At 41.0% G+C, this 24362-nt stretch overlaps 1 protein-coding gene across 1 annotated transcript; it reads left to right on the top strand.

Annotated features, from left to right (window-relative positions):
- Positions 1-1591: 1591 nt before the first annotated feature.
- On the top strand, positions 1592-22778 carry DAD1 (defender against cell death 1). Its single transcript, XM_044230206.1, has 3 exons — positions 1592-1898; positions 12111-12285; positions 22542-22778. Exons 1-2 carry the CDS (start codon positions 1688-1690, stop codon positions 12239-12241), a joined length of 342 nt encoding a protein of 113 aa, XP_044086141.1. The 5' UTR covers positions 1592-1687; the 3' UTR covers positions 12242-12285; positions 22542-22778.
- The last annotated feature ends 1584 nt before the right edge of the window (positions 22779-24362 follow it).

Consider the following 24362-nt stretch of genomic DNA (forward strand, 5'->3'; position numbering starts at 1 on the left):
GAGAGTTTAGGCTGAACTTAAGTTCATATAGCAGCACAAATCTCTGTGGGTGTGACTATGAATCTATTTTTCAGATAGATTCTAAAGCTTTCTGAGGACGTGATTTATTTCTCTTCTTTCTAGGCCCTAAGCAAAGTTTTGCTCACCACTGCTAATCAGTACATTTGTTGACGTTGATGTAGTTTCTACTTTAACAAATGAAGAGTGAAAATGAGGGGCACCTGGGTGGCTCAGTGGGTTAAACCCTCTGCCTTCGGTTAGGGTCATGATCTGGGGGGGGGGTGTCCTGGGATCTAGCCCCACATGTGGCTCTCTGCTCAGCAGGGAGCCTGCTTCCCTTTCTCTCTCTCTGCCTGCCTCTCTGCCTACTTGTGATCTCTCTCTGTCAAATAAATAAAATCTTCAAAAAAAAAAAAAAGTGAAAATGAAGGACCTTTGTCTTTACTTGCTGCTTTAGGAATTTTGACTGAGTACCTAGGATAGCTCAAAGTTGTTAATAAGCTTAAAAAGCACATGGTTACACGGGACATGCAACTAAAAGATGAGAGAAGTAGGGCTGGAAGGTCAGATTAATGTGACAACTAAAAGGGCAGCGAAAGCCAGAAATTAAAGTGGATCTTATTTTTTTTTTTAAGTTAAAACTTTAAATATAAATAGGTAATTCCATTTGTTTAAAACACAAAACCATAAACCTTCACTTTCCTCTGCAAAATGAGTTGGATGGAGTAGGGTGTGAACCAGGAAATGCTCTTTCGGGCCTTCCAGCACTGATATTCCGGAATATTACACCGGGTTCAGGATGCCAGCTTGTTGCTAAATTTGATCATTTACTGTATGCATGTTAATCGACTTGTTTTCTTTCAGTGCCCACCTCCAATACCGGGCCTTTCGAGACCGAATCTGATTCCCCGGACGGCACCCACAATTGGGCACAACGTCCTGAGGAGGCGCCCTATAAATGCTAAATTAATGAATCCCCGTGGATTCTATCGCGCTTATTCGTTAGCTCTCCCAAGGCTAGATCCCGAGTCCTATTCAGGGCCAGGCAGAGGTCAAGATTCCTTCCTCCATCCGTTCCACACTTCCTTCCCTCCATAACCGAGTCTAAACTGGTGACTGCATGGTGATTAGCAGCGGTTGTTCTCCCTGCGGGAGAACTTAACTTGCTCTAATGATCTGGGACAGGCATCTGACCCCAACAAAGCCAGGGCTGCGTAAGTCCCCAACCCGGAGAGAGCCAGGAATTGCCTCACAGCAGATCCAAAACAGTTAATCTTTGAAGACGTGGGTGGACCAAAGAAAGCCGGAACCCTTGGTTAGCCACGCAGTCCGCTGTAAAACGTGTCCCCCTCTTCCTCCTACAGTATCTTGTTGCTAGAGCAACCGTGGGCGTCACCAACCTGACCGCGGAAGTAGGACAAAAAGAGTACACGTCTTCAGCCCTGGGACAGAGCCATAGCGCAGGCGCTTTAATTTTCTCTGGCCGCAGCGTTCTTCCGTAGAAGTACTCTGCGTCTGCGCATTAGTTGTTTCGCGCCTTGGCCCGCGTATACGCCTGCGCTAAGAGGCAAATCGGGGAGGGTGGAGCTGGGTTAGAGCGGTGCGCAGGCGCCAAGACTACATCCGGCGTGGTCGTCGTTGGGACGGGAGTTCGGGGATCGCGGGCCGAAGAACTGAGTGTGTAGTCATGTCGGCGTCGGTAGTGTCGGTCATCTCGCGGTTCCTAGAAGAGTACTTGAGCTCCACTCCTCAGCGTCTGAAGTTGCTTGACGCGTACCTCCTGTACATACTGCTGACCGGAGCGCTGCAGTTCGGTTATTGTCTCCTCGTGGGGACCTTCCCCTTCAACTCTTTTCTCTCGGGCTTCATCTCTTGTGTGGGGAGCTTCATCCTAGCGGGTAATGATTCTATACGTAATCGCAGTAACAATGTTTACTTTGGTGCGCTGATTTTGTTCCTACAGCACCCTCCTTTATATCAGATCACCGTCATGGGAAGTTATGAGAGGAGCCTGCACTGCCCTCTTTTGTGAACGGGGAAACCGAGGCTCAGAAAGGTTGCCACAAGCCCAGTGTCAAACAGCTGGAATTCTGGAGAAACCCTCTTTATGTTGCTGTTCAGCTTGGTGATCCACTTCACTTCATCTTGGTCCAGGAAAACTCCCATTTCACTTAGCCTTAACATAACCTTTAAAGTTGGTAGACCTTTAAAATGGAAAACGCAACTCTGAAGCATCTCTCTCGCCTCAGCCTCATCACTGCTAACCGCTAGTGAAACAATTCTGTGAACAGCGTAAGAAATACATAGGTGGTTTGCTTGTTGACTCACCTTTTTTTTTTTAAGATTTTATTTATTTGACAGAGAGACAGCGAGAGAGGGAATATAAGCAAGGGGAATAGGAGAGGGAGAAGCAGGCTTCCTGCTGAACAGAGAGCCAGATGAGGGGCTGGGTCCCAGGACCCTGGGATCTTGACCTGAGCCGAAGGCAGATGCTTAATTGACTGAGCCACCCACGCATCCCTCCTACTTTGTGTGTGTGTGTATGTATGTATGTATGTGTATGAAGCTTTTACTTTGTTGTGCTGAACTCAATTTTTATTCGCAGAACTCTATTTTAGCAGTATTATTCTGAATCCCAGCATTTGATACCTTGTAGACTGCCATACTTAACAAGAGCTGACTGTCCCATAAATTTTTTTTTTTTTTAAAGATTTTATTTATTTGACAGAGAAACAGCAAGAGAGGAAACACAAGCAGGGGGAGTGGGAGAGGAAGAAGCAGATTTCCTGCTGAGCAGGGAGCCTGATGCAGGACTCCATTCTAGGACTCTGGGATCATGACCTGAGCTGAAGGCTGTTGCTTAACCACTGAGCCACGCAGGAACCCCTCTCCCATAAATTTTTTTGCCAAAATCTGACCTTTCTGGCCCAGTAGGAACTCAAGTGAATGCTAAGTTCAGGCTTGGCCCGTGAGAGATGGCCAGTCCACTTTATAGATGGCCACCAGTTGGGCCTTTCTGGTCACTGGTATTGCCTTCCTTCTGACTTTTAGAACAAGCCAGAACTCATTTTTCTTCCATTGTGATTGTTATAAGTCAGACCATCAATTGCATTTTGAGTCTTAATACAAGGTACTAGCTTTGGGGGGTGCATCAGATTTGTGTTTTTTGTCCTCAGTGAGTTTATAGTCTAGTTGGGGGCACAGACAAAATACAGCCTTAGAATTGTTCATTTTTGTTCATTTATAGTGGTTCTCTGTCCGTAGAGCTATAGGATGCTTTTTTTTTTTTTTAAAGATTTTATTTATTTGTCAGAGAGAGAGAGGGAGAGAGAGCGAGCATGCTTTTTATATAAATACTAGTTCAGACTCATACCAAAGGTACTCTGCCTTCTCTCTCAGAACTTAAGCATTAGGACTTAATAATTTGTGCACTAGCCTGTTAATTGGATATTTCATTATAATCTTTGAGTTTTGTCCTAGATGACCAAGACCTGGTTCTCTGTGGCAGCATTGTGGATATCAGGAATTGAACTGTCACTATGGCCGTATACACCAGATAGATACACTACCCTTTTTGCTCCAGATTCCTGACCTCCTATCCGACTCCCCATGACTCCCCCCCCCACCCCAGACTGTTCAAGACTAAGAATTTTATTGTTCAAACTGGAGAAGGAATTTTGAGAACCTCTAGTGACTTTTGTTTGACGATTTTGTCTTCCATGTCTGCAAGGTTAGGAATGGGTGGGGCCCAAGTTGATTGAAAAGAACGTTTCTTGCTGCAGTCACCCTGGCTTTATAAGCCTTTTAAGGTTAAGAATGCCTTCCCAGGGCTACAAAAGAGAGTGTGATTTACTGAAGAGTGTGTGGACTACAGTTGTAAATTATTGGTGTGATGAAGCCAGAAGATCTTTTTTTTTTTTTTTTAAAGATTTTATTTATTTATTTGACAGAGACAGATCACAAGTAGGCAGAGAGGCAGGCAGAGAGAGAGGAGGAAGCAGGCTCCCTGCCGAGCAGAGAGCCCGATGCGGGACTCTATCCCAGGACCCTGAGATCATGACCTGAGCCGAAGGCAGCGGCTTAACCCACTGAGCCACCCAGGCGCCCCCAGAAGATCTTTTTTTAACAAATAATTTTTTTTAAAGATTTTATTTGATTTGACAGACAGAGATCACAACTAGATAGAGAGGCAGACAGAGAGAGGGGAAGCAGGCTCCCCGTGAGCAGAGAGCCCTGTGTGGGGCTCGATCCCAGGACCCTGAGATCATCACCCGAGCCAAAGGCAGAGGCCCAACCCACTGAGCCACCCAGGCGCCCCCAAATAATTTTTTTCTTATGCCAGGTCTTGTTTTTGAGGCTGTTGTAGCTAAAAATGAGTTGGCAGACTCCTATCCCTCCTCCCCAGTGGGAAAGTCCTAGCTTGTCTTTGAAGACAATGTCTAGTTAAAGGGCACAGTGATAGTGGAGTCAGGGGGATTGGGATTTCCAAAGCTGTTAGATAACAGGTAATTAGGCCAGAGAAATGAAAGTTGCTTCAGGAAAGGAAGTATTTATGACAATTCATAGTTAACCATCAAAGGGTATCATTTGCATTTCTTTTGACAGCGTTGCCCTTACTAGGTCCTAACTCTTGTGCCATTTGTTAGCTCAGATGCTCAACAGGGAATGTGTTAATGGGAAATTTTGAAATTTGGAGTTTATTTGTTGTGATTATTGGGAAGGGAAGCCTTGTACTTGTTTATGGTGCTGGGTTTCTCATTTTCTGGTGGTTTGTGTCCTGTTGGAAGAGAAGGGAGGAGGCCTGTTTAGCTGGAGAATGGGAATTGTAGGAGATAAGGATGGTTTAGATAGTGCTGGATGCTCGAGCTTTGACAGGGCCAGGCCAATGATTTTATTCTGTAGGTAATAGGAAAGCATCTAAGGAGTTTAAAAAAATTTTTAAATCTAATTAATTAGTTAATTTTTAAAGACTTTATTTATTTATTTGACAGAGATCACAAGTAGGTAGAGAGGCAGGCAGTGGGGAGGGGAAAGCAGGCTCCCCGCTGAGCGGGGAGCCTGCTGTAGGGCTTGATCCCAGGACCCTGAGATCGTGACCTAAGCCAAAGGCAGAGGCTTAACCCACTGAGCCACCCAGGCACCCTTAATTTTATTTATTTTTAAAAGTTTATTTATTTAGTAAAGCAAACTCTATACCCAACATGGGGCTTGAACTCACAATCCTGAGACCAAAAGTTACATGCTTTTCTGACTGAGACAGCCAGGCGTCTTCCCCTCCCAACCCCGCCCCTGCCAACTTTTTTTTTTAAATTTGAGTAAGGGAGAGACTTAGAATTGGTGTTAGCCTACACTAGATGAATTGGTGGGAAAAGTTATTTAGTTTGGTTTCCTAATTTCTTTTTGGCAGTCTTTTTTCTTACATTTCATCTGCATGTGTTAATTAAGCATATGCTCTTTGAAAATTGATCAGTGTATTTTTAACCCATATAGAATGCAATAACACTTTTAAAAAGCCTGGTGTTATTTGCTCTCAGTGGAAATGATCTATTTTCTTCTACTTCCTTATGGCTGGGAGACTTACCATGATTTTAAGAAGGGAGCCCGAGATAGAAAATTGTCATTGAGAAATCTTTTTTTTTTTGTGGATCAACAGTGTAAAGTATAGTAAGCTTTAAGAGACAAATTTCAGATTTCCTTAGCAGCAGACTGTTTATCTTATGGTTAGATATCTCTAGCTGAGGACATCTGTCCCTTTGGTAGAGTAACATTCCTGTGTTGGCAGCCCTTCTAGTTTCCTTTTTTACTTAAGTGAAATCCCTCTTTCTGCTCATTCAGAGTGCTATTTAGGAGAGACAAATGGAAAACACGAAGACTGTTTTTTAAATAAGTCTTTGATCTGGAAATCAGTTAAGTCATTTTTACAACTTCGTCTATTTTATTTTCTATAAGAAACAATTCTGGATTTTTATTTTTATTTTTTATTTTTTAAAAGATTTTATTCATTTACTTGACAAAGAGAGATCCCAAGTAGTCAGAGAGGGTGGCAGAGAGAGAGGGGGAAGCAGGCTCCCTGCCGAATAGAGAGCCTGATGTGGGGCTCGATCCCAGGACCTTGGGATCACAACCTGAGCTGAAGGCAGAGGCTTGACCCACTGAGCCATCCAGGTGCCCCTAATTCTGGATTTTTAAAAAATTAATTTATATTTTTGAGAGAAAGAGAGCATGTGCGCTTGAGAGGAGGAGTGGGGCAGAGGGAGGGGGAGAGAGAGAGAATCTCAAGCAGACTTCCTGTGGAGCAGGGAGCCAGATGTGGGACTGGATTTTACCACCCTGAAATCAGGACCGGAGCTGAAATCAAGAGTTGGGTGCTTAACCAACCTAGCCATCCAGGCTCTTTGGATTTAAAAAGAAAAAAAAAAAAAAAAAAAAAAAAAGTTTTGTTTCTTCCAATTTACAAATCCGAAAGCAGTTTGAATTTGAAAGGCAAGGACGCCTAATCCAGAATGTTTTTCTCTCATGGGAGCTTTTGGGCCATGTGGACTGGGGGGTCCAGCATTTCTTTGGGCATTATCTGTCGGATTTATGGGCCCTAATATCTATCATAACTGCTATCCAAGAGATTGAAGTTTGCTAACCTTGTGCCCGAGAGTCCTGTTTAGAAATATTTCATTTATAAATCTTCCATAGCTGTTGCTCGCTTTCCATCCTCAGTGTCTCAGGCTCTCACGACCTCTTGTCGAGACCCCTGTAATCTTCTTCATTCCTCCCCCAGGCTTGATTTGACTTGCAAATCTGCTCATGCCTCTCCCTGTGGAAATATAGTCTTGTGGTTCCCAGTGAAAAATTAAAAATCTTTTTTGTGACACCAGGCTCTTATCTCCAGCTTCACCTCTTACCTCTGCTTCCTCTATATTTTATACCCCTGCTTTATTGAGTTAACTTGGTATTCTCTGAAGATACTGTGATGTCTTAAGCTATTTGTACCTTGGCTTGACTGCCTGGGAAATACCTTCACTTCTTAGACAACTCAGCTCAAGTGCTGCTTCCTTTTGGAACTCTTCCCTGACTCTTCCAGCAGATCTGGGTCTTTTTTTGTATATGTTTTACCTGTTGGTGGGGGGGGGAAGAGGGTGGAAGAGAGGAAGGTGTGGCACGTTGATACTGCGCTGTATTTGTTTTTGTGTCTGTCTGTCTGCTGGAGGGTCAGCCCTTCGAGGATAGGGGCTGTCTTTTCATCTCTGCATTGTTAACTGCTTAACACTGTAAAAATTAAATTGTGAGGGCACCTATAATAAGTAAATGAATACTAAGCAATTATGTGCCAGATTCTCTGCCAAGGTACTGAGGATGAGCTGTGAGACACACAGACATGGTCTCTGCCATTCTAGAGTTTGTAATCTAGTGGGAGATAGAGATAATTGGCTATAGTGCTGTGATGGAGAAGTATTGGTGAAACTAGGAATACAAATGGACACTCAGCTTTGCCCAGTGGTCCTATAATAATTCTCTAATATCTTAGCTTTTCCAAAATATGCATCATAAGTTCTTTTGACTTTTCCATATGTCCTCTCTTCCTTTGTTCTCAGTTGATAATCTTGTTTTACCTTTTTATTTTTTTAATTTTAATTTTTAATTTTTTTACTAAAAAGGTAGACAGGAATCCTTTCATCTTCCCAGTGAGAAGTCATATAGCAGCTCATTTGCACCTGTACCTCTACTCTTTTACTTCCCCTGATAATGGTTGATGTGTCCCTTTCCTGTTCAATGCCAACGCCTTCACTTGGGCAGAAGAACCAATGTTCTCTTGCTTCCTCAGGGACTCAACCTCTGTGATCATCTTTCCATGCTGCATTATTAATATCTCTCTGCTGGATCATTCCCATGGTACAAGCATGCTCTGATATTGCCAAAATAAAAAGTGTTTATTTGGTCTTAGATGCCCATCCAGCTGCCATTCTGTTTCTTTCCAATCCTCAGAGAATACCATGAAAGAATAGTCTAGTTGCTGTTTCTGCTTTCTCACTTTCCATTCATTCCTCACCCCATTCTTGTGGTGGTCTGTTGTCACCACTCTGGCTCAACTACACTTACCATCTTGACAAACCTAATGGCCATCTCCCTCACCTTGCTTGAATGCCCAGCAGCATTTAGCATTTAATATTGTTGGCTGCTGTCTTCTCTGTGTGGACTTTCTTCTTGAGGCTTTTATAGCACTCTTGGTTGTTCCTTTTTACCGCGTTGGTTTTTCCTTCCTACTCTTTGTGCTGGGTGCTTTGCAGTCTGAGGACATGGAGCTAGACCTCCTCTGGTCTCTGATTTTTTTTTCCGTAGGTGAATTTAAATAATGTCTATATAACTGTAATTTACTACATTTACGTTTTTAGTTCTGACCCATTCTCTGTATTCCAAATTAGTAAATCCAGTTGCCCACTTGACATCTTCACTTGATGTCTGGTATATAAAACTCCAAATTGAACCTTTCTGCCCAGCCATCTGCCTCTTCACAGTCAGTACACTGGTTGAAGCCTTGATCCCTTATTTCTGTTATTTCCTACGTCACATCCATTTCATCAGCAAGCCCTGTCTTCTCCAAAATATAGTCTGTATCTCTTCACTTCTGTTTGTTTTTACTACCATTACATGCTCCTAAGTGGTTCCTATGCTCCTTTAACTCCATAAACCATTCTCTGGTGCAATTCTAGCAACCTTAACAATTATAATTCAGATTATTTTACTCATCTGTTCAAAACTCTGAAATGCTTGGGCACCTGGGTGGGTTAAAGCCTCTGCCTTCAGCTCAGGTCATGATCCCAGGGTCCTGGGATCGAATTCCGCATCGGGCTCTCTGCCCAGTAGGGAGCCTGCTTCCCTCTCTCTCTTCTGCCTGCCTCTCTGCCTACTTATGATCTCTCTCTGTCAGATAAACAAGTAAAATCTTAAAAACAAAACAAAACAAAACAAAACAAAAAAAAACTCCAAAACTCTGAAGTGCTCTATTGCACTTAGACTACATCCAGACTCTTTCCTGAAGCTTACACAACCCCACAGGATTTGGCCCTTGTCTCCCTCTTGCTCTTGATCACTATAATCTAGTTAGTCTGACCTATACCTAGAATATGTCAGGATTGTTCTTGCTACCTGGAATGCTCTGGCCCCAGATCTTTGCATGGTTGTCTCCTATTTTTCAAATTTTGGTCTTAAGTAACATCTCTTAGATCTTCTGTGACTACCAGATAAAAATAGCTTCCTGGTCACTCTCTTATTACCTTCTTTTATTTTCTTCATAGCACCTATTACTAAGTGATACTTCCCTTGTTTAGTGCTTACTTACTTGTTCTTCTCTATTACAGTGTGAGATTCTTGGGAGCCAGACTCTTGTTATTGTGCCACGTTCCCAGTACCTGGGATGATGCTTGGCACATAATAGATGCTCAGTAAATATTATGCTGGATGAATGAACATTTAAGGAGATAGATTAAATTAGGATGTTTAAATGAAGCAGGCTGCCTTAGGAGATAGTAAATTTCCATCTTTGGAAGTGTTTAGGGAGATAATGAAGGATCATTTGTGGAGGAGCTTTTTGAACAGATGTTCTTGGCCATTTTTGTATCCCAGTGTGTCTGAGGAATAAGACACCCCTATCAGTAACACAGGTTCTGGAAAGTTTGTAATTCTCCACCTGGGGATGCTTGTCAGATTCGGGAAGTGGTGAGTGTACTTTGGAAAACTTCCTGGGTGATCATGCAGCCTCCCCCAGAATGCTCACCCCCACCTCCTCTTGGGCATTATGTATCAAAATGGGTGTTGGTCTTTATAACTCGAAGGTCTTTTCCATCTCCATCGGTCTCTTAATGTTGTCATTAAAATAAGCTGGGTGACTGTGACCACGGTAACCGTACACCCCAGTTCATTACCTTATTCACCCTCATGGGGAGCTTCTCTTTTGTTCCGTTAAAATTCCTGAAACACTACTCTATCCCTAATCTCCATCTCAGTAGCCACTGTTAATAGTTTGGTATCTCCTTCTCCAAATTTTTCCTAGGTTCCAACTAAAAGAAATGAGAAAATAATGATACCTATTTTTTTCTTAAGAGAAATATGGAATGGAATAATTTTTTTAAAAGATTTTATTTATTTATTTGACAGAGATCACAAGTAGGCAGAGAGGCAGGCAGAGAGAGAGGGGGAAGCAGGCTCCCTGCCGAGCAGAGAACCCAACCTGGGACTTGATCCCAGGACCCTGGGATCATGACCCGAGCCGAAGACAGAGGCTTCAACCCACTGAGCCACCCAGGTGCCCCAGAATGGAATAATTTTTTAAAAAGATTTTATTTATGCATTTGATAGAGACACAGCGAGAGAGAGGGAACACAACCAGGGAGAGTGGAAGAGGAAGAAGCAGGCTTCCTACCCAGCAGGGAGCTTCATAAGCAGGGCTCTATCCCAGGACCTTGGGATCATGACCTGAGCTGAAGGCAGATGCTTAATGACTGATTCACCCAGGTGCCCCTGGAATGGAATGATTTTTTTGTCTTTTTTTTTTTTTTTTTAACTTAATATATCTTGGCTATCTTTGCTGTAGAGAATTTGTCTTTTTTTTTTTTTTTTGAATAATTGCATGGGATTTCATTGCATGTCTAGTGTAATTTATTGAAATAATCCTCTTGGTGACATTTGGACTGTTTTTACTTTTTTTTTCAACTTTATGAACATGCTGTTAGAAATTCTTTGTTCTGTAAGATAAATTCCTTACTCAAAAAGTAAAAACATTTTAAATATTAATGCGTATTGCCAGTTCTCCCAAATGGATGAACCAGTCTGTACTCTCCACGGCAGGATTTTAATTGGTTGCCCTTGCTTCAGTCAATGTCCTTCATTATTTTGAAGGGTCCAGGTGCTTGAAAAGATCAGTGGTGTTTCCACAGTGTTTACATGCTTAAGCATAATGAAAACTGTTGCTGTGGTGATGGCCTCTGGAGAGCTGGTCTGGTAGTTTTCTGATCTTTGGGTTAGATCTCAGTTCATTTTCTTTCTTGGTTGGTGATGGAGCGGATGCTAGCCTGAAGCAAATTTGGGTTTTCTTAAGTGGCATAATTATTTAACACAGGCATAAAGACATTTTGGGGAATTGTATTGCTGGAGCTTGCTTTTCGTCTCAAATGGTGACCATGGCTAATGAATTTAGCAGGTTGGCATCTTCAAGGATGTAGAATGAGGCAGGAGAGAGGTCTCGGTCAAGTTTATATAGTTTAGGTCTCTTGCATTTTTTTGGAGGAGCAACTGCTAGAACTTTAAGATCAAAACTTAAATTTATGAGGTCCTCATAGATAAGCAATCTTATATTTATACTGTGTGCTATCCAATATTATACACTTTTTATTAGAAAGTAATCCACAGTTTTACAACATTGTGTCATTTAGCCCAGCCCCTTTGTAACTTCCTCACCTGCATCCCAATTGAGGTATAATTAGAAACTGAAATCGGGAGATAAGATAGTTCTGAAGATATTTTGGTTATATCTATCTTTTTCTGAGTAAGCTTTTGGTTTTTAGCCTGAGAAGTCATACTTTTTTTCTTTAACAAGAGCATAAAAACATAAGTATACAATCATGAATTCCTAAATTTACCCATCTAGCCAGCACACAGAGCAAGCTACAGGTTGTTCCTAGCACCTAGAGGCCTCCTCCTTGCACTTTCACAGTCATTCCTCCTCCTCTGAAAGATAAAAACCACTATCCTGGTCTGTATTACTATAGATTGGTTGGCCTCGCATTAAGCTTTATATAAATGGAATCATACAGCGTGTCTTTTTTGTGTCTGAATTGTGTTGCTTAACATTATATTTGTGGAATGCATCCATATTTTGAAGTTCTTTTTTACTGCTGTATAGTATTTTATTGTGTGCATATGCCATAATTATACCCCATTTACTGTTCAGAGACATTTAGAGTGTTTCTAGTTTGGGGCTCTCATGGGTATCGTTCCTTTGGATGCACTTAACGTATCATTACTGTTAGAATTATTGAAACGTAGGGTAGGGGTGTGTTCATTAGCAGTTTATGTGTTTTATGTTTCTAGATAATCATTTTCATGTTTTGCTTCTTGTGCAGTTTGCCTCAGGATACAGATCAACCCACAGAACAAGGCAGATTTCCAAGGCATCTCCCCAGAGCGAGCCTTTGCTGATTTTCTCTTTGCCAGTACCATCCTGCACCTTGTTGTAATGAACTTCGTTGGCTGAATTATTCCCATTTACTTAATTGGGGAGTAGGAGACCAGAAGAATGTAAGTACTGATCATATCCCTTGCCCCATAATGTTGATTTTAGGAATAGAAATTGAGTGTGGCTGGTTTTGATTATGGTTACCAAGGTTCCCATATTGCTGATAAGACACTTGGAGAATTTTCTGTCAGAATGCAAAGTATGCATAATATCATCATGATTCATCAGTGCTGCCTCTTTTGGTCATTGCCTTCCCTTCTCACTGTTTTGCAAATCATTAAGATAACAGAAAGTAAGTTTGCCTCTAGCTAATACATTAATTTCTACATCAATAACTCCATGAAAACAACTAAGATCTTGGAAGAGACGTAAACTGTAGGTTCTTCCTGGAGATTTGCTCCATATTTCTTTCTGGTTTTGATCTCAGATAACTTAAATTGTGGGGCCGTTGTCCACCCTCGTAACTAGTCTAGTGCTTATACCTTATATGGTGCATATGCCATCCAGTACATGCTGAATGAATGAATGTGGCCATTTACTAATAATGTGTGTACTAAAGTGGAAATAGATGGGGAATTTGGATTGGCCTGGGAGAAGACTTTAAAATCTACGATGAGATGTCATTTGGTTCATTTGTCATTTTCCTTTTATTCACAGTAGAGTTCCTTTTTTTTTTTTCTAAATAAACTCCTACGTAGAATCCCAGTCTATAAAACAAGCAGTGGAGCTGGAGTTGTTCTCACTGACATAGCTGAGAAGCCCTCTGTGCTTGGCCCCTCTTTCAGGGGTGATATGCCCTTCGCTTTATCCCTCCCTTCCAAGCAGAATCCTAAATCTCTAAGAAGTACGTGAGTATTTTCCAATCTGTATGTTGACCTTATTATTTTGCATATGAGAAAACAGAGGCCTTCTGTGGCCAGCTAAGTGGTTGCAAAGAAGTGCCTTAGACAGTGGTGCTCTTGGCTTAGTGCTTTTCTAGTAGCCCACCTAGTTTACTGATGATGAATGTGCTCTTTTCTGTGCCTTTCCACTACAAAATTTAGTGTTGTTGCTGTTGGGTGGCAGATAAAGAACTTTAGGAAATGTTATCTTTTTTGGGGGAAGAATTTCTTTCTTCTTTCTGTCACTACTTAGAAATCTATCATTTTTAGGGGCGCCTGGATGGCTCAGTGGGTTAAAGCCTCTGCCTTCGGCTCAGGTCATGATCCCAGCGTCCTGGGATCGAGACCCATATCAGGCTCTCTGCTCAGCAGGGAGCCTGCTTCCTCCTCTCTCTCTCTCTCTGCCTGCCTCTGTGCCTGCTTGTGAGCTCTAGCTGTCAAATAAATAAATAAAATCTTAAAAACAAGAAAAAAGAATTCTTTCATTTTTGTACTAGTTAGTAATATAGCACGTGAATTAGCAACCATTTACAAAGTGTATGCAGTAACGTGACAAGGATTGTACATCAGTTTTGGCATGAATGAATCCATTAACTGGTAATGTTACATGAGTTCTTTCTATTATTGATAATCGCCTCAAAAACAGTTCTGTTAATTCATGTAAGGTTTCATTTTTGGTAGTGGCAAGTTAACAGAAATGGTTTATTTCAGTGAAAAAGTTTGAGAAGTACTTCTTTCTACTATTCTTTATTAAAAAAAAAATTATTTGACTAAGAGGGAGAGCACAAGCAGGTGGAGTGGCAGAAGGAGAGGGAGAAGCAGGCTCCCCACTGTACAAGGAACCGGATATGGGGCTTGATCCCAGGACCCAGGGATCATGACCCGAGCCAAAGGCAGATACTTAACCACCTGAGCCACGCAGGTGTCTCTCTTTCTACCATTCTCATAAAATTTAGCTCTTTGGACACCTGATCAGGACTTGAGTTGTCCCCCGTCCCTCCACTTACCACCCCTTCTATGTGCCGTTCAGTGCCTTGTTACCAGGATAGTAGGAGAGAAGGCCTATGAACACACCAGTTAAAATTCGGCATAGTTAAAGCCACAACAGAGTGCTGTGGGAGTCCGAACACAGTGCTGTGGGAGTCCAGAAAAGGGAGCTATGTGCTCTTTGGGAGCGGAAGCAGCAGACACGGTGTCTGAGAATGATAACTCCTTGAGCAAAGCTAGAAAACCAAATCAACATTGACCTTACATTTGGCAAACCTCATGAGTCACTTTTGGGCTCTCTGATAGTAACCTTGCTGGAAAGGTCCTAACGTCTAACTGCCTTACTTTAGATTACTAAAATAATTTTTTCTAGATGAGTCATGTGTGTTTAGGAAGGGAACAGAACAAACAATTCAAGGATGTTCTCTAGGCTCAGGGAGATACCAAAGCATGGAAAATGATTTCCTAGGACTGTCATGATTGGAGGAGGACTTTGCTGCAGAGAGCTCAGTATTTCAAAATTATGACAAAAACAGAGACAAAAAAGCAGGCTCAGCAGGAACTGCGTACTGCAGACCATATTAACAACTTACAGCCACCTGTTCCACTGGGAATTACGGGCCCAAGGTACAGCAAAATCTTCAAGTGCCAGATTACAGTGTTAAATCATTCTTTAGAGCATGTACTCATTGAAAAATCCTTCTCTCTGGGACACTGCCCAAAAGGTTTTTCACTGAGATCTTTCATTTGACATAGGTTACATTGTCCTGCTTTTAATTCTTAAACATAACATCTTTTTGCCCTTCTTATGTGCTTCTAACCCAGCTATGTGGGTAGTGTGCCAAAACACTTTTAAAATAATTTCCAAGTGAGTTGTCAATATTTATACCAACTTAGAAGGTAGAACAAAACAGATTGAACATTCTCCATACTTGCCAAGTACATTGAGGGTTGGGTATAAAAAGAATAAACATCTGTAATGTACTGCTCTTGCATGAATTGGGGGATGACATTTAAAACCAGCAGCTACTCTGAAAAAGGCAGATCAAAAGAAAATGGCATTGAGTTGAAAAGATAAATTTATTCAAGGAGAAGCAAATAAATTAACAGTGAGAGCTCACCATGGGTCAGACTTTAAATGCTTATTGTTCTGTGTCTTTATTTTCAAAATAACCTCATGAGGATAGGTTTGCTCATTCCATTCATAGATAAGAAAGTCTGATAATCCAGTCTGACTTCAAAAAAATTTTTTATACCCTATTTTTGCTCCAGTTTGTTTACTGTAAAGTATTTGACAATTTCAGTGTTAAAGAAATGTTTAAAAAGTTATCGTTCTCTCATAATTATTCTTTATTGTTCTTGTTATGATAGTTTAAAAAATACAGAAAAGTACAGAGAATAATGTAACCAACCACTACGGGGAATTAAGATTTTGAATAGATTAGGGGTACTTGGGTGGCTCAGTTGGTTAAGCTCAGGGTGGGATCAAGCCCTGTGTCTGGCTACCTGCTCAGAGGAAGTCTGCTTCTCCTTCTCCCTTTGCCTCTCCCCTCCCTGCTTGTGCTTGCACTTTCTCTCTCTCTCTCCGCTAAATAAATGAAATCTTTAAAAAAAAAAAAAAAAGGGGGTTTTGAACAGATTAGACATTGTAGATTCAGCTAAAGTTCCCTTTGAGTCCTTCTCTAGTCCTTGTTCCTTCCGTCTGCTGTAAGACTTGAGCTTCATGACAGTTTCTTTCACCCAGGCCTGATGTAAAACCTAGGTCTGTTAACATAGCCTTTTCCAAGCTTCAGCCTTTGTGGTCTCCTGAAAACACATCCTGCGGTAAAAGAGCCACTCAGTTGACAGCACTGGTTTATATAGGTGTCTATCCCAAGGGCCAAGAGTAAATTCACGACGAGATAGGGGTGTGTGTGTGTATGTGTGTATTTATACTTTTATTTTTTAAATGAGACTTGCTTTGAGATCCCTTTATTTTTAAGCAATCTCCACACCCAGCATGGAACTTGAACTCATGACCCTGGGATCGGAGTTGTATGTTCTGCCGAATGAGCCAGCCAGGTGCCCTTCCCATGATATTTTTTAGATTATCATAAAAATGGAAATGCAGAAGTAAGAAATGCTCCTCATGCGCTTTGGAGTTGCCGATCAGTGTCTGGTACTTAGGTGGCTGTGTATCTGTTTTGAATGAATGTATGACACAGAAATTCAGTAGATTTGAATATATTAACATTTACATAGTATCTAAATATTTTCTGTTGTTTCTTCATGTCTCTTTGTGAAGTTCTTTTCAAAAATTGTCAGCTTATATAAGGGGTTCTGAAGGGAATTGAGGAGAAGAGGGACATAACTACATAGTGTCAAAGTTTGGGAAGGAAAATTCCTGATGACATACATGGCCCCTGGATTTGAGGAAAAGTGAACCAGGCACAAAGGGACAAGCCTGAGCTTGGAAATATGCTCAGCCTGGAGGGAGTTTTGTTTGCCAAATGTTCAAATGCTCATGTTAAAATCTTGTTAGTGTTGCTTTGTTTTTATAATTCTCCCACAGATCTTTAAAAATTCATAGTGTTTAATCCTGGCTGGAACAAGGGGACTGACCGGGCTGGGCAGAACAGAACTCTGACAAGCAGGGCTATTTACAAACAATTGCTGTTGACTTTTCGAATTTTTTTTTATCAATAAAGTACAGTAGTCCCCTCTTATCTGTGGGGATATATTCCAAACCCCCAGTGGATGCCTGAAACCACCAGTAGTCCTGAACCCTACATACACTAGTGTTTTTCATATATATATATATATATATAGTAAAGTTCAGCTTATCAGTTAGGCACAGTAAGAGATTAACAACAGTAACTACTAAGAAAATAGAACGATTATAATATTATACTGTAATTAAAGTTTTGTGAATGTGTTCTCAGAATATCTTACTGTCCTGTGTTCACCCATCTTGTGATGATGTGGGATGATAGAATGCCTATGTGATGAGATAAAGTAAGGGGAATGATGTAGGCATTGTGACCTAGTGCTAGACTACTATTGACCTGACAGGTCAGAAGGTGGGTCATCTGCTTCTCCTGTGATTGATTGCAGTGACTATGAATACGGGGGTACTATTGTGTAGTGGCCTAGAAAATTACCTGTGGAAGGGAATCTAAATATTATTATTTAGGCTCTACTGCCACCTAGTGGGGTTGTAATTTCGTTTGCTGAGAACGTACTACAAAGTAAAAGAAAAGTTGAGTTGTGGGGGGAAACCACCAAACTAGATTTGTGATAAAATCTAGTTTCTTTCTAGTCACCTGAGGGCAGCAGAGGTCCAAGTGGGCTTAGATGCTGGTTGGGGGTTGCTTTATAGTCTCACCAGAGGTGGGCAGTGTGGAGTTAGGCACAAAAGGTTATTCAACCTGAAAGTGGCCTAGGGATTTTGTTACGGCCTCAAGTGCATGGAGACCCACTGCTTTTCCCTTTAATTTCTTTTCTTGTCAGTTCAGGAGATCCCTTTTTGGTTCATTCTAGATCTTATTTGCTCCCAACATGACCTCCACTAGTAATAATCTTCAATTTTTTATTTGTGGGGAACTGTTCAGTTTTTATTTCACTTTATCTTTGACATTTCATCTTATGTTGAACTAGTTCTAGCCACCAAATAAGTTCCCAAAAAGGGAACTATTTTAAATTTGAGGAATGTTTTTTGAGCTAAGCACATGGTATGATCTTTTTTTCACTATCCCCTTTTTCTCCAATTGGAGAGGGAGATGAATTCTTTAAGCCATTATTCTTAAAACCCCGAGTCTGCTTATTTTATTTACTAAAAAAGCCACTAATTAATGACTAATTAGTGATTGAACTCTATTTTGTATTTGGTCTGTTTAAAGCTACCCATTAAAAAATATGTCAAATATTGTTATGAAGTACATTGCTACCCTAATTCCTTGTGTTATTTCTCCATCCTTGCTGCTCACATGATTCCTTCTCCATGTCATCCCTGCTCCCAAGTTGTATAGGACTTCTTCTGGGGCCCACTGTGTCCACCTTTAATGCTGCATTTAACAATAGTTAATGAAATTGTTCATCTGCTTTCCTGTCTCTCCCACTGAACTCTTGAATTCTCTGTAGGCTTAGCACAGGGCTAACAGTCACTGTGCATGTTTGTTGAATGAGTGTATGAATAAATAATTTCAGCCCTAAGAAAATGCTATGAAAATAGCTAAGTCATTAGTTACATGGATGCTAACACATGGAAAATGCTGTGGAAGAAAGGAGCCAAGGAAAAAATTCGTATGAAAGGCTGTAGGGTGGGGTGCAAGTATGAGACTAGAAGTTGGAAGACTTGCATTATAGATTTTGCTCTGTTAACTAGTTGATTGGACACATAAGCTTGTTTTTGAGGCCTAGTTTCCCTGTCTGCACAATGAGGGAATTGGCCTGGATGCTCATCAGTCTCTTAAAGCTGCTACAGCCCGTGATTATTAGAATTCGTGATAGTTCTCTCATTGTATTTGAGACGATTCGTGCCATTTGTGTGGATCCTCAGTCGAGCTTTTCTTTTTTTCTTTTTTTTCATGAGTTGTTGCTTTTTATCTGTATTACCAGATTTCCATCATCCATTCACAGGGGGTGGGAAATTAATGTGTCCATATGTAACAAAATGCACAATGTTTGTGTAAGATCTTTTACAAAATTAGATTAACATTTATAAAATGTTTTATAGTTATCACATTACTAGGCTTATGGGACTCACTCTCCCAGAAATGTTAACTCATGTGATCCTCATGGCCCACCCTGTGAGGGAGGTAGTTGAATAGTAGTAGTCTCATTTTACACATAAGGTAATTAAACCTTGGTGAAGTGGGTACCTGGGTGATGCAGTCGGTTAAGTGTCAGCTCTTGGTTTCGGCTCAGCTCCTGATCTCAGGGTTGTGGGATTGAGCCCCGCATTGGGTTCTGCACTGTAGAGTAGGTTTCTCTCTCCCTCTCCTCCTGCCCTTCCCTGCCTTACTAGGAGCTCTCTCTAAAATAAATAAATAAATCTTAAAAAAAAAAATAATGAATCTTAAAAAAAAAAATCTCACCCAGCATTCCAACATATGAGGAAGCTACCCATCAAAATATACTCATTCCAACACGAGGCTCAAACTCATGACCCCAAGATCAAGAATCCCATGCTTCATTGACTGAGCCAGCCAGGCTTCCAATCCTGGTGAAATTTGTATTAACTTGTCTAGGCTCTGGAGCTAGTAAGTGACCAAGTGGAAACTTGATAACAGACATTTTGATTCTGAACATTTATATTCCTTCTCCTCTATTATGTTCGGAGACTTGGATGATGAATATCTACATCTTGTTAAAAGGTTTTCATTAAAAATATTAAACTTACATTTTTTCAATGGGAGAAACTTAGGAGAGATGATAAGAAAAGATGAAGATAGGCTATTTAAAATGTTTCTGTGGGGCACCTGACTGGCTCAGTTGGAAGAGCGTGCAGCTCTTGATCTCGGGTTCATGAGTTTGAGCCCCAGATTGGGCATAGAGATTACGTATATATGTAAATTTAAAAAAAAATGTCTGCAAAGTCAGTCATCTTGGGGTCAGAAGACATGCAAGAGAATGCAGCTCAGGAGACCTGACCTTATCTAGAGAGGATGACATAGGCTCAGTGCTTGCTAGTAGAACTCGGCAATGTGGAAGTGTTATAAGCCTGCTCCATCCAGTACGGTAATCACTAGTCATGTAGTTTTGTTTGTTTTGCTTTTTTAAAGGTTTTATTTTTAAGTAATCTCTACATTCAGCATGGGGCTTGAATTTACAGCTCTGAGATGAAGTTAATGCTCAAAAAAAAAAAAGTCAAATATTCTACCAACTGAAGCACTGAGTTTTTAATTTTACTTAATTTTAACTAAGTTTGAATAGCCACATATGGCTGGTGGCTTCAGTAATAGACAGCACAGCTCTTAACTGATCTGTTAACCTACCAGGTTATCGCTTCCTCATCTATAAAATGAGAGGCTCACAGCAGCTCATGTGCAAAAAGCTCCTGCCATCTTTTGAAACCCATGATCTGTGCCTTCTGAAATTATGATTCAGATTGAGTTCCGAACCTAGAATTTCTGCAGAATGGTCTTGATTCACATTTTCTCTAATTTCATTGTTAATTGGGTGACCAGGATATCCAGGATGAAATTGATTTGAAGGAAAATCAGTATTTGAGTGTATCTGCTTAGTACTGGTGTCTGAATAGAGACACTGCTGGAGAAGAATGGAGATTCCAAATAGAAATGACCCTGTCTGGCGTAGTCTTTTATATCTATACAGAGAATAATTGTTTTTAACTTTGCTTTGTGCCTGGTTTTCTTTTAAGATGATTAGAACAGATTGATCAGATGGCATGGTCTTTTCTGCATGGGTGAAATAGACTGAAGGAGTCATGTGAACTTTTCTCAGTAGGTGTCTCCCATTTTGCATGTCTCGGTCTCAAGGGAAGCAATTTTATTAGTTTCCTGAACCCTTCATCCCCTGGTTTGCAGTGGAAGCATTCTTCTGAGCTGTTGCATAGTCCAGTTTTGTTGAATTAACATTTCAAAGAAACCTAGATCCTCTGTTTTTAGAATACTATCTGGTAAATGTAGTTTTGTGTTAAAAGAAGGGAGCACATCTTTGTTGAATAGAATTTTCTGAAAACCACTATCAAAGAGTCTTAATCCCATGAGTCATTTTGCCTTCTAAATCGACCAGCCCCAGTATGTGAGATTTATTTAACTGTTTTAATACTGAGAAGCTCAGAACTTGACTTTTGTACTAAACTAGGATTTCTTTTATAATTCTTTGTTAAGGCTTCTCACTGAAATGGCCCTGTGTGTCTGCTCTTAACCTTGGCCATTAGAACTAGAAGCACTCATAGTACATAGTCTGTAGCCAGGGAGTTTGCTTTAAGAAATTTGATGGAGTGGGATGACTGGCTAGCTGAATCCACGGAGTATGCAACTTTTGATCTCTGGGTTGTGAGTTCGAGCCCCATGTTAGCTATAGAGATTACTTAATTTAAAAAAACAGAGTCTTTAAAAAAAAGAAATTTGATGGAGTATAAGTAGGTGAGTTTAATAGGTCTGTTTGTTCTTGGTTGGCACTGTGAATGCTTTTTGTTCCTTGTTTTTTGTTCTTTCTTTTTCTCATAATTCTGATGTAGGAATGTTCTACAGTTCCGTACCATTTCTGTGAGTACTGTTGTTAGTAAAATAAAAGTACTCTGGCTAGAAGTCTAATAAGATCTTTCCTTTAAGCTCTGTTGCTAGAATCTGCAGATCACCAGAACTAGTAGGCAAAATACAGTGATGCCCTCTTACCTGCCAGGGTAGCCCAGCACTTCTGAAAGGATGTGTTTTCCAATCTTTTTTTCAAATCATGACACCCAAAGAAGATTGCAGTCTTTTAATGGCAAATGGCAGGAAAAATGGCTGCTGATGGCTGGAAATATTGGCGCCCCTAAGACTATGGGGTCACTTTCTGGCCGCACCCGTATTGTAGTGCACTAGGCCAGCAGCACTCCTGGAGGGACTAGAAAGGAAGCCTGGGTTTGCTGGGAGAGTGCTCTGTCTCACTAGGCACAGATCGCAATCTTGTGTGGCCTGCAGCAATGTGGCTGCTTCCCTTGGAGTTATCCTCCACCTTCTTCTTGCCAAAAATAACCTTATCTTGCAATGAAAATGAAATTATTTCTTCTATTTTGTTCCTTTGTTAAATTCAAGATAGGGAATTTTTCTCTACTTTTTCCTTCCCTGATGTCTTCCTTTTACCCCCTACTTTCCAACTGAAATTTAGTTCTTTGTATGCTTTCTCGATCCAGAAAAGCCTTTGAGGCTAAGTTGCAGCCTCTCTCACCTCTAAGAGTTTGTGAGCTAGAGAGGTCAGAGTGACTTACAGAAGATCATGCACTTTATTAATTGCAGAGCTGGAGTTAGAACCCATACCTGCAACTCCTAATAAGTTTTACCTTGATGTGCCTGGGATTCAGGTTGGAACATTCATTTTTATTTATTTATTTATTTATTTATTTGACACGGGGGAGGGGGGTGGTGGTGGTGGGTGGGAACACAAGCAGGGGGAGTGGGAGAGGGAGAAGTAGGCTTCCCACTGAGTAAGTAGCCTGATGTGGGGCACTATCCCAGAACGATCATGACCCAAGCTGAAGGCAGACACCTAACAACTGAGCCACCCAGGCGCCCCTGGAACATTCATTTTTATGGATACCATTATAAAATGTTCGGTGAAAAATATTTGCTTTATTTTGGTTATTCTAGCCTGACTTCACTACTCTAGAACTTGGGAACCCCATGATTGTCTTTGTGGGTTCAGAATGTAGATTGAAGGATTTAGGACCTTGTCTTGTAGTATTGTAGGACATTTTTAAAAACCTTGAATGCCTCTCTTACCTTTCTGCTTCTTTCTTTTAGGTTCACTTTTTGATTTCCCCTGGATGAGAGCTTTTGAGATGACAACTTGGACATGTGGGTGTTCTTCAGATTTATACTGACCTACCGACTCTGATTGGGACTGTAGGTGGCGAGCCCAGAGTATTTCCCTTGCTTCTGTGTTAGAGCAGCTTCGTCATGAGCATTTATTAACATGACCTCTGCTTCCCATTAAATGTAACCTTTTTGCCTTCCAAATTAAAAAAAAACTCCATGCCACTCCTTCCTGTGCCTCTGTCTCTCTCTCTTTTTTGGCTTTTGTTTTTATTCTTTATTGGTATTAAAATCCTTCTTTCCTTTCAGTCCTCCGCAAATCTCTTTAGGAGTTGATCACTTGCAACTGTGAATCTACTTCCATGTTTTCATTAAGTATGTCTGAATTTAATGACGAAAGGCAGGGCTGACAACCCTGGGAAATGACAGTCCTTTGTCTTTTCCCTGAGGCTGGTAATCCTTTACTAATCCTTCACTTGTTACAGGTGGTTTTATGCGAGTGACACAATGCATTTCTGGAACTGCATCATTAAGCACTTTGTTAGGAATTGAACTGGGCTGGTGCTTCCACATTTGCATCTGTTTCAACTTGCTTTGGTGGTGAAAAGTGAAATATGTGAATGCAGTGTCAGCAAGTGCAAAAGTGAGACTTGTGTATCTGTTTGTTGATAGGACACAGTCCTCTCCAAACCACTTGCACATATATTCTCTTATTTTGTTAATGCAGCTGTCTCCGGGGGTCTAATCCTCATTAGATATGTGAAGGAATTGAAGATGAGGTTTGTCACTTGGTGAGGATCAGAAGTCCCAACACAGCTTGTATAGAGCAACAGAGCTGCTGGCTGAAGTCAAGGCATATTTATATGTATCATGCTAGCATGTTTCCATCTTGGGTGCTATATATAGGACCTAAGTTATGCTGAGAATTCCCCTATTTAAATTTAGCTGACTACTGAGATGATGAGTTATGCTTTAGAGGTTCTCCAGCTTGGTTGCCCATTAAAATCACTTGGGGAACTGTGAGATCTCAATGCCCAGGTCATAATCCCAGACCGATTAAATGAAGATCTTTGAGGGGGACATCTATACTCTGTACAGCTACCCAGCTGATTCTCACGTGCAGCCGGACTGGAGGAGCCCTGGTCTGGATTCTTGCTACTCAAAATGGAGTTCACTGATGAGTAGAACCACCTAGGGACTTAATTGAGAAGGAGGCTCTCAAGCCTCACCCCAGACCCTGTGGAAGCAGAATCTTTAACATGGTCCCATGTGATTCATGTGCATATTAAAGTTTGAGAAGCACTGAGCCAGAGCAGTGGTTCTCAAATTTTGGTGTATTTCACAATTCCTAGGAATTATAGTTCACGAAAATTATGACAGTGCAACATAATTTGCTTTAAATCATACACAGATAGAGCTTTATCAGGAGGCTTCTAGATTATTTTTAGTCTAGATTGTTAAACAGGTTATTTTGTATAAAAAGAGTGTCTGACCTCTGAGGCAAATGGGTTGTAAACTAAGAACAAGAATTTTATCAAGGATGGTCCCCTGGGTGGCTCAGTCAGTTGAGTGCCCAACTCTGGGTTTTTCCGCTCAGGTCATGATCTCAGGGTTGTGGGATCAATCCCTGCATTCAGGTTCTGTGCTCAGTGAGGGGTGGGAGGTCTACTTGCTATTCTCCATATCCCTCCCTCTGCCCCTTCCCCTGCTCTCTCACTCAAATAAATCTTCAAGAAGTTTATCAGGGAAGACATTACAATTTTCAGAGCCTTTAACATACAGGTTTTGTTAATGTCTTTCAGTGATCTT

The sequence above is a fragment of the Neovison vison genome, chromosome 13 (assembly GCF_020171115.1).
Source record: "Neovison vison isolate M4711 chromosome 13, ASM_NN_V1, whole genome shotgun sequence".
NCBI classification, from domain to species: Eukaryota; Metazoa; Chordata; class Mammalia; order Carnivora; family Mustelidae; genus Neogale; species Neogale vison.